This window comes from Eimeria acervulina, genomic scaffold (genome assembly GCF_000499425.1).
Source record: "Eimeria acervulina Houghton genomic scaffold, Eah_scaff234, whole genome shotgun sequence".
Taxonomy (NCBI): domain Eukaryota; phylum Apicomplexa; class Conoidasida; order Eucoccidiorida; family Eimeriidae; genus Eimeria; species Eimeria acervulina.
The window spans coordinates 1-10,414 of NW_013549994.1; the positions used below are offsets into that span (position 1 = coordinate 1).

The window sequence follows — 10,414 nt, forward strand, 5'->3', positions numbered from 1 at the left end:
GGGAGGACGCTGTCTGATTATAACATTCAGAAAGAGTCAACCCTTCACTTGGTGCTGCGCCTGAGAGGCGGCATGCAAATCTTTGTGAAGACTCTGACTGGCAAGACGATCACTCTTGATGTTGAGCCATCAGACACTATCGAGAACGTGAAGGCAAAGATTCAGGACAAGGAGGGAATTCCTCCTGATCAGCAGCGTCTTATTTTTGCCGGCAAGCAGCTGGAAGATGGGAGGACGCTGTCTGATTATAACATTCAGAAAGAGTCAACCCTTCACTTGGTGCTGCGCTTGAGAGGTGGCTGCTGAGTGGTGCAAGCTGCATCTTAGTTTAGGGAGCAAAATTGCTCGAGTTTTTGGCTTTTGACTTTCCGCCGAGTCGGTGTTCACATTCGATGTGGATACGTTCGGACTTGGTGGATTACGTTTGCTACCGCGTAGACAGGTTTTTTTAAACTTGTCAACAGTTGCAGCATCTGCAGCTGCTGTTGACACATAGCAGGTGGGAAATATTTTGCCAGTTGACTTGATTTGTAGATTTATCGTCGTTAGGTTTTGTAGCGTAGGCCGTCTCGGAGCCTCATTGTACGGCGATCCGCATGACACACAGGCACATAGCAGACCAGGGATGCCACGTTAGAGTGGGTGACGGTAGGAGGGCAAGTGGGGAATAAGCTCATCGCTTAATCGCAGGTGAACCGCGAGAGTGCTACGTTCATCCCATCTGCAGTTCAAGCCGTCAATTTAGGAAGTGACGGCTTTAGTTCCGAGCTGCCGTTGCCCCGTACAGTGGTAGTTGTAGTAGTAGCATAAATGGTGGTGGCACTCCGCATCTAAACTCGTTGTTTAATGAGCACGCGGTGTGCCACGACATAGTAGTTCGTAGTTCTGCAACGCTCCAGTGAACAACACATCGCGTGGAGAGCTAACCTTGCTCGTGGCTGACCGAATCGGCTGGTAGCCGAGCGTTTGGTGTCAGGGCGGTCGCGACTCTCGCAAACAGCAACAGCTACAGGCGTTGTCTTCTATAGGGACAGCCAGCGAGATACATAACTAGACGCAACATTCGTTGCCCCCACATGCTAGCTACGACTTGAAACAAAGTCATGTATGGTCCCGCCCCAAATAGTCCATCGCATAGTCCATCACCCTTTGTTGTTTAGGTGTTTGAGGCTGCGCGACAGCAGCGAGCGCACTCCACTGAGTCTCAAACATTTCTGTTGCGCATTGGCACGAACAGAGGATGGCGATGAAGCCAACGTGCCCTGCTTCCCAAATCCCCTACAGCTGAGTCGTTTAGCTGTGTACTGCGCCATGTTGAAGCTGCAGTACTCGATCCCCGCATGCAACAGGCTCTCGTTGCGTCTGTCCTTCATCGCAGCGGGGAAACCGCGTTAGAGGAGCGGCAGCCTTCACTCGTGAAAAGTGTGAGTTTGCATAGGGGGGTAAGCTCCTGGGGCCTCCACGAATTTGCGACTGGCGTAATCAGGTGTGCGGAGGCGGGAGGCTGCCAGCTGCTACCCTGCTGCTGCAGTGCAGATTAACACGCTGAAGGTTACTACCCTGTCGTCGAGGCGCACTCTATTGCTGCAGCAGGCGCCTCTTTCTTGTCCTCAAATCTGTTAGCACCTGTTGCATCGGGGGCTTCAGGAACTGAGGACTGTCTGCTGTTGCTGCTACTGTCCACTGTGCTTTCAGGCACGTCTGTCGCAGCATTTGCAGCGTTGGGTTCTTGGCTCTGCGTTTTCACGTCTCGCTGATGCAGTTCGTTCGCTCCTGTCTTCTCCCCACCAACAGCTTCAGCAGCAGCTTCAGTATGAAGACGTTCAGCTTTTGCATCCGTTTCGGCCTCATCAGCAGCACTTTCCGCTCCGTGAGCCGGTGTAGCAGGAGCTGGCTGACTGTTGCGGGCTTTGGCGTTTTTCTTCTGTTTTCTTTTGGATTTGGGTGCGTGCTTGGCTCTCCACTCGCGTACTTTCTGTTTGTATTTGTTAAAGTCCGCTGCGGCTTGCTGTTCGAATTCTTGTTTCTTCTGTGCGCCGAGTTCTTTCCACTCGTGCGAAATGCGTTGGGCGATCTCCTTGAAGCACTTCGGATGCCTCAGTTCGGGGTTTGCCGCCACCAACTCCCGCCGCCTGCCCACTGAAAACCGCATAAAAGCAGACAACGGCCTCTTTACATTTGGCTTCGGCGGCTTCTTCTTCCCTGCCTTCACCTTCTCTTGCTTCGCGCGACGCTGCTGCTCCAAAAGCGCCTGCAGCAACAGCAGCAGCAACATACAGAATGACGGACACGGAGATAAAGCAAAAACAAGCAAAAACATCTAACGCGTACACCGCAAAAACAGCTGATGCTGCACAGCAAAAAGGCCGCAGCGGGTGAGATCACAGCAGCAGCAGCAGCAGCAGGTAGTTGAGGCGAAAAAAAGAGGAGGTGGGTGTTGATGCTGAGGCACCTGTCTCGCTTTGAGATCTTCCATGGAGGTAATGGTGAAGTCTTTGTATTTGCGCTGCAGCTGCTCGATCTTCTTCTTTCGAAATGCGTCGGGGCAGTTCTCCTCCTAAGTAGAGTAAACAGCAGCACAGCACACAGTATTTTAATGATGCAGGAGACGGCGCTGTCTATCACCATTACTACTAGGTGCTGGACCCGTTGCAGCAGCAGCAGCAGCAAGAGCAGCAGCAAAAGCAGCAGCAAAAGCAGCAGCAAAAGCAGCAGCGGCAATTGATGTCGGTGTACTGACCTGTTCTTCGAAGTTGTCTTGCCAGTAGGTTTTGTCATAGGGGACGAAAATTTCTTCGCCATTTGCAATATCTCGCGTGGCCCTCAAAAAGACGCGAGTCCGCCCCAACTCCTCATCGAACCTAAACAACAGCACCAGCAGCAGCAGCAACAGCAGCAAAAAAGGGGATGTAAGGCGTGGCTAGCAGAGGAGAAATGCAATGAAACGGCAGCGAGAACAGACAAAAGAGAAGCTCCCGACTGAACAACGACAAACGAAGCGCAGCCTTTAAGGAGGTGATATACACGAAGAGATAGACAGAAAAACAAAAAGAAAAGGAATGGAGCAGAAATAGGTAGGAGATAACAGCCAAAAAGATATATATATATATATATAGTAACAAACAACAGACAGACAGCGACAACTCCCGCCCTAGGGTTTGCGGCGGACATGCGCACTGCACCGCATCAGCGCCAGAAAACAGCTGCAGCAGCAACAACAGGAGCAGCAACAACAGGAGCAGCACAAGCAGCAACAGTAGCAGCACAAGCAGCAACAGTAGCAGCACAAGTAGCAACAGTAGCAGCACGAGCAGCAGCAGCAGAAGCAAAGAGTGCGAGTGAGAGCAATGCACACCAATGGTAGAAAATGGAGTTATTTCCGGGGCCTCCGAGAAATTCGCTGCCGTCGTTTGCGAAGCTGGCGCCCCCAGTGCCGTAGTACGGCTCCTTCACTCCATCGATGTACAGAAAGCCCTTCTAAGCACCACAAAGCAATTCATATATCAGTATAAATATAAATATATATATGTATATATTTATATATTTGTATTTATGCATGTATATGCATTAATTAAAGCGATCGCCTCACTAATTAACTTGAGTTGGTTATGTTATTATTTATAATTGTTAATACTAAAAAAACAATTTTTATGCTTTCATAGTTCAACTCAATGCAAAAAATATGGCCAGCCGTTGCATGCAAAGCATTCATAGACACGAAATCTTTTTTATTTATTTGGTGAATAAATAAACCCATCCTTCAGCAAGTGCAGCAGCAGCAAGTGCAGCAGCAGCAAGTGCAGCAGCAGGAGGTGCTAGATGTTTAGAAGTTGGTATGATATACCTGAACAGCGACGATGTGGGAGGCCCTTCGTTTGTTGCGGAGTTGTTCTGCCTGCTCTCTGTCCACCAACCAACCAACAAATTCAGTGATCACCGCGCCCTTCGCAAAGCCATCACTCTTAGAACAAAATAAACCCAAACCTGCAATTACACAAACAGCAGCAGCAGCAGCAGCAGCAACAGCAGCAACAAAAACACACCCAGATATATCTTCTATACGAAAGCCACGCACAAACGCAAGAGACAAACGAAACGATCGACTCACGCAGCATAATACAACAATCAAATACAAATACCACTATATATATATATATATATATACATGCACAACAACAGCAGCAGCAGCAGCAGCAACGGAAGAAGCAGCAGCAGCAATTGCAGCAGAACGGTACCTGCCTTCCTGCCGAGAGTGCTTTTCTTTGTGATAACTCCTTCGCATAAATAACAGAGAGAGTTCAGAAAAAGTCTGGAGGCGCAGTAAACAAACAAACAAAAAAACAAACAAACAACTCAATAAAGCAAATATATATATATATATATATGTAGATATATATACGTGTATATACATACTGACAGAATAAAGTAATTAACTAATTGCAAACAAACAAACAAACAAAGAAACAAACAAACAAACAAACAAAGAAGAGCATCACCTGCTTCGCTTCGTCTCGGGCGTCTGCGGCCGGAAGTCCACAATTTTCCAATCGCTGTCCAAAAACTGAAAATAAAAATAAAATAAATAAATAAACAAAATAAATAAATAAATAAATAAATAAATAAATAAATAAATAAATAAATAAATAAATAAAAAGAATATCAACAGCAAATAAACAAAACAAACAAAACACACAGACAAACGAGCAGACAAACAAACAAAACAAAAATAATGAACCGTAGTAAATGCATAAAAAGAAACAAAAAAAGAAAAAACAAACAAACATGAAAACCAACATACAAATATATCTATCTATATACATATGCCTATATCTATATATATAGATATATATATATATATATATATATAGAGAGAGAGAGAGAGAGAGAAGGAAACAGAGACGGAACAAAGAACGACAAACAAAACAAAGAAAAGAGCAGTTTGTGCTGCTGCTGCTCGCCTTATTCTTTTTAATGGGTGGCCACGACGGGGCTTTGTTTATATCCAGCCACGGAGTCCTCACAAACTGACGCTTCAACCGAGCACGCTGCTTCGCCTCCAACCCCAAACTGCTGCTGCTGCTGCTGTTGCTGCTGCTGCTGCTGTTGCTGCTGCTGCTGCTGCTGCTGTTGCTGCTGCTGTTGCTGTTGCTGCTGCTGCTGCTGCTACTGTCGCTGGTGCTGCTGTTGTTGCTGCTGTTGCCGCTGCCAGGAGAAGTCGCGTTCGGTTCCGCTGCTGCTGGGGAACCTTCAGCTGCACCTGCAGCTGCTGCAGCTTCTTCAGCAGTTGCTGCACTATTGCTGCTGCTGCTGCTGTTGCTGCTGTTGCTGCTGTGTGAGCTGGTCTCTACGCATGCGCCGTCACTGCGTTTGCTGCTGCGTCGCTGCTGCTGCTGCTGCATGTCTTCTACATCATGCTTCTTGCCGTCCGACTTCCCTGTCTCGGCTTCGGTTGCTGCTGCAGCAGCTGCTGCTGCTGCCACTGTGTGTGCTCCTTCTGCTGGGGTCTCCTTCGTTGCTGTGTCTGTTGTTGCTGCTGCAAGTTTCTCTTGCTGCTGTGCTGCTGTGGTGAGCCCTGAAGCAGCTGCAGCAGCAGCAGCAGCAGAGGGATGGGGGTTGTGCTGAGTGTCTCCTGCAGCAAATTTGTCTCCCATTTTATTAATTATATTATTATTAACCGTCTGCAGACTTCCGTTATAAACTGCGCCTCTGAATTTGCTGCTGCTGCTGCTAATGAGGATGAGGGTGTGCGCTGCTGCTGTTGCTGCTGCTGCCGCTGCTGCTGCTGCTGCTGCAGAGCAAAGGCAGCAGCAAGCAGTGTAAATAGAGAGCGTAGATGATAAATAAACGATAAATAATATTAAAAAGAGAAAGGGAAGAAAAAGAAACAAAGACGCAGCAGACATACAATCAGATCTGCAGCCACACAACCAACTCTATAAACACACTCACCGCCCCCTAGCTGCTGCCTATTCGGGTGTATGTACAGCCTAAACTATTTTCTCTCTTCTATATCTTCTTTATCTAAGACAATCTCCCCCTAGTTATATACTTCTGCTAGCCCTACCCAACCCGCACACAAGCTCCTACAAACCCTAAACCCTAAACCCTAAACCCTAAACCCTAAACCCTAAACCCTAGCATCCCCCGGAGGGCCTTCTAGGGAGCTACTGAGTAGACAGAATTAGACAAATAAAAACAAATAAATAATAAAATGTATAAAACGACCAACGATTATTCGTTTGTTGTCCTAAAACCAAAATAAATTAATAAAATCCTCCTCTATTATTATAGGCTGGCATCTGCTGCCTCAGCAAACATGCTGCAGCACCAGCAGCAACAACAGCAGCAGCAGATGCTGCTGCTGCTGCCGCCTCTGCATAATCTATGGCTACAGGAGTGAAGAGCTGCTGCTGCAGCTCTACAGCTCGTAGCTTCGCATGCAGACGGCTCAGCATGCTGCTGTTGCTGCTGCTGATGTTGCTGCTGCTGATGTTGCTGCTGCTGTTGTTGTTGTTGTTGCTGCTGCTGCTGCATTTAGGGATGAATTGCTGCTTTGGCTTTCGACCGGAGAGCTGCTCTGTGCTTCCCCATAAAATCTTCTTTCAGCTCGCTCCGCTGCAGGCGCAGCAACGACGCAGCCTGCAGCAGCAGCAGCAGCAACAGCAGCAGCAACATTAGTATCAGCAGTAAGCCGCCATATAGCAGCAGCAACAGCAAGACGAAAGAGCTAACTAAACCTGCATCCGCACTGACGAACGCAGCAACACCAACACCAACAAACGCAGCGGCAGCAGCAGCGACAAGCGCAGCAAGAGCAGCAGCAACAACAAAAAACCGTAGCAACGACTAAAACAGTAACAGCAGCAGCAGCAACAGAAGCAAAAACGACGAAATACGCATCAAAAAAACCCAGCAGCAGGAGCAGCAGCCGCAACGCAGCAGCAGCGGCAGGCACAGGAGCAGCAGCAACAAGTCCAACAGCAGCAGCAGCAGCAGCAGCAGCAGCTAGACAGTCCCCGCACCTCTCTGCTGCTTCGTTGACTGACGAATGCGGGAATTCGAAAATTCAAAGCCGCAGCACAGGAAGGAAGTGAGAGTCGCTGCACTGCTGCGCTGCTGCTGCTGCTGCTGCTGCTGCTGCTGCTGCTGCTGCGGTCGCCGGCTGCAGCTGGCCTGTCTGAAGCTGTTGCATCTGCTGCTGCTGCTGCAGATGCTGCTCCTGGTGCTGCTGCTGCTGCAGCAGATTCACCGAAGAGGCTTTTTGCCCATTCCAGAGGGTCTATTGCTGCAGGGGCTTCCACCTGCTGCTGCTGCTGCTGCTGCTGCTCCTCTTCTTCGTCTGTCGTTGCATCTGAGTGCCGCTCTGTCTCTGCTGCTGCTGCTGCTGCCTGCGCTGCTGCTCTCCGCTTCCTTGGCCGCTCCTGCGCAACATCTGTTGCAGGGTCGTAGCTGAAACAGCAACAGCAACAACAGCAGCAGCAACAACAGCAGCAGCAGCAGAGGAGGCACAAAGAAATGCAGAAGTGGCTCCAGCAGCAAACATCAAGCAGCCAGAACTGCAGCAGACGATGTAAACCTCCCCGCTGCAGCAGCAAACTACAACAGCGAGATCAGCAACACTGCAGCAGCAGTAAAAGAGCAGCAGTAACAGCAGCAGCAGCACGCCCAGCAGCAGCAGCAGCAGTAGCAGTAGCAGCAGCAGCAGCAGGACTGCTTACCGGGGTACAATGAGCTGCGAGTAGTCCGGCTCCACCATCGTAGAGAGGCAGCAGCTTCTGCTGAGATATCTTCTGCTGCTGCTACGCTTTCCGCAGCTGCTGCTGCTGGGGGTCGTGTTGCTGCTGCTGCTGCTGCTCGGGTTTGCGCAGCTGATGCTGTTGGGGCTCGTGTTGCTGCTACTGCTGCTGCGGTTTGTGCTGCTGCTGCGGTCTGATTTGTTGCTGCTGCCGCCGCTGCTGGCTTCTGTGCTGCTGTTGCTGCTGCTGCTGTTGGGGATTGTGCTGTTCTGCTGCTGCTGCTGCTGGGTCTTGCTGGGTGGTAGCGCTGCTGTTGCTGTTGGCGTTTGCTTGTTGCTGCTACAATGCAGCAGCAGCAGCAGCAACAGCAAGAAGAGGCAGTCAGGAGACCGAGAGGGCTGCCGATTGCTGCAGCGGGTGGGGCCTCGGCGCTGCTGCTGCTGCTGCTGCAGCAGAAGCAGCAGAAATGCACAAGACACAACAGCAGCAGCAACAGAAGAAAACCGATCTAGAAAAAGAATTGCAGCTTCTCAGCAGCAGCAGCTGCTACTGCTGCTAACGCCCGACTACCGTCGATGCTGCGACAGCAGCCGCGCAGCAGCAGCAGCAGCAGCAGCAGCAGCAGTTGCTGCTGCTGCTCGAGACAGACAGGTAGCACAAACCAATTATTTCCTTCAAATATGTACAGGTATTCCTATTTTTGTATTTTTCTATAGCAAGAACGGCTTCAGCAGCAGCAGCAGCAACAGCAGCAGCAGCAGCAGCAGCCATTGACTCAACAGCGGGTCCCTAGGCCAGCAGCAGCAGCAGTAGGCGCCGGAGCAGCAGCAGCAGCAGCGTGATCAGCAACGGTTAGGACAACTGAGGCAGCAGCAGCAACGGAGCCTGCACCAGCTGCACCTGAAGCAGCAGCAACAGCAGCAGCAGCAACAGCAGCAGCTACAGCCGCAGCTGACTAAGGGTGAGCGGACTCGACCGCTGCGCACAGATATCGGCAGCAGAGAGAAGCCTTTCTTAGGGCTGCAACAGCAGCAGCAGCAGCAGAACAGCAACTGCTGCAGCAACGACAACGCCAACAACGGCTCCGTAAAGTTCAGTCGGCAGCAAGCAGCGCAACAGCAGCAGCAGCAGCAGCAACAGCTCCAGCAACAGCAGCAGCAACGACAGCAGAAGGAACAGCACCAGCAGCAGCAACAACAGCAGCAAAATGAGGCGAGTACAGCAACAACGCACGGACAGCTGGGAAGACAGCCCTCCTGCGTCTCCTGCTGCTGCTGATGATGATGACCCGCAGCAGCAGCAGCAGCAGCAGCAGTTGATGCTAGAAGAGCTGTTGGAGGAGAGCCCCAGGGCCCTGGCTATGCTGCGCAGCAGATCGCGGCTTATGTGGTCGCGGAGCCTAGACGAAACCCAGCAGCAGCAGCAGCAGCAGCAGCAGCAGCAGCAGCAGCAGAAGCAGCAGCAGCAGCAGAGGCGGAGGCACACGGATCTGCACGACAGCGACAGCCTCACGTCCTACGATATCATTCGGCAGCAGCTGCAGCTCAACGAGCTCAAGGCGCAGCAGCAGCAAAGACACCTGCTGCAGCTGCAGCAGCAGCAACAACTACTGCAGGATCAACAGGCACAGCCGCTACAGTACCGGGAGCCGGAACAGCAGCAGCAGCGGCAACAGCAGCACCAGCAGCTGCAAGAACGGCAGCAGCAGCTGCTGCAAGAGCAGCGCCAGCAGCAGCAGCAGCAGCAGCAGCAGCAGCAAGATGAAGAGTTGAGTGGTTCTGTGCTGGCGCAGACACTGGAGCAAGACGATGCGGCGTTGGGTTTAATGCGCCGACAGTCCCGAATGCTCTGGTCTCGCAGCATCGAAGCGCAGCAGCAGCAGCAGCAGCAGCAGCAGCAGAAGCAGCAGCAGAGACGCAGCAGCGTCGTGGGCGAGCCGAAACATCGCCGCTATTTTGCTGCGGCGAACTCCACGGACTCGTTGGCGTCTCTTCAATCACTGCAGCAGCAGCAGCAACAGCAGCAGCTGCAGCGCGCGCAGCAGCAGCGCCAGCTATCGCGGCAGTACACTGAAAGAACAGCTGCAAGAGCAGCAATTCCAGCAGTAACAGCAGCAGCAGAAGCAGCAGCAATGTAAATGCTGCTGCTGATGCACCTGCCGCTCCCGCAGCAGCTGCTGCAGTTGCTGCTGCAGCACATTAGTGCTGCAGGCAGCAGCAGGTTATTTCGAACAGCGCAGTGCTTTCAGTCTAGGCTCTTTTGCGCCCATACAAACCCTAAACCCTAAACCCTAAACCCTAAACCCTGAGGGTTGAGTTGAGTAATATGTGCAGCCAAACAGCCAAAGGGATTCACACAAAAAGCTGACGGCCGTACAAACCAAATAAATATACGTAGATATAAATATAGCAATTATGTAGGATATAATATATATATATATATATATATATATATTAGTATATATATATTATATATACAATATATATTATATTATATTATATATATTATTATAGATTAATATATTATATTATATATATAATTATATATTATATATATTATATGTTGGGTTCGCCACCGCAGATGAGTCAGGTCTCGTCCCTCGCAAGATACAAATGTATATATATATAATATATATATTATATATATACGTATATATATATATATATATATATATATAT

At 50.2% G+C, this 10,414-nt stretch overlaps 3 protein-coding genes across 3 annotated transcripts; 2 read left to right on the forward strand and 1 right to left on the reverse strand.

The window, feature by feature from the left end:
* EAH_00027310 (polyubiquitin, putative) lies at positions 1 to 306 on the forward strand (the record flags this gene model as incomplete). Its single annotated transcript, XM_013396411.1, has 1 exon — positions 1 to 306. A coding segment is annotated over one exon (306 nt), but the record flags the coding sequence as incomplete, so codon positions are not given.
* Positions 307 to 1,555: 1,249 nt separating this feature from the next.
* Positions 1,556 to 7,756, reverse strand: EAH_00027320 (high mobility group (HMG) box domain-containing protein, putative; the record flags this gene model as incomplete). The annotated part of the gene is made up of 9 exons (XM_013396412.1): positions 1,556 to 2,251; positions 2,453 to 2,557; positions 2,741 to 2,861; positions 3,356 to 3,477; positions 3,845 to 3,984; positions 5,030 to 5,788; positions 6,065 to 6,083; positions 7,047 to 7,449; positions 7,719 to 7,756. 9 exons carry the CDS (start codon positions 7,754 to 7,756, stop codon positions 1,556 to 1,558), a joined length of 2,403 nt encoding a protein of 800 aa, XP_013251866.1.
* Positions 7,757 to 8,943: 1,187 nt separating this feature from the next.
* EAH_00027330 (hypothetical protein, conserved) lies at positions 8,944 to 9,873 on the forward strand (the record flags this gene model as incomplete). The annotated part of the gene is made up of 1 exon (XM_013396413.1): positions 8,944 to 9,873. One exon carries the CDS (start codon positions 8,944 to 8,946, stop codon positions 9,871 to 9,873), a length of 930 nt encoding a protein of 309 aa, XP_013251867.1.
* Between the last annotated feature and the right edge of the window lie 541 nt (positions 9,874 to 10,414).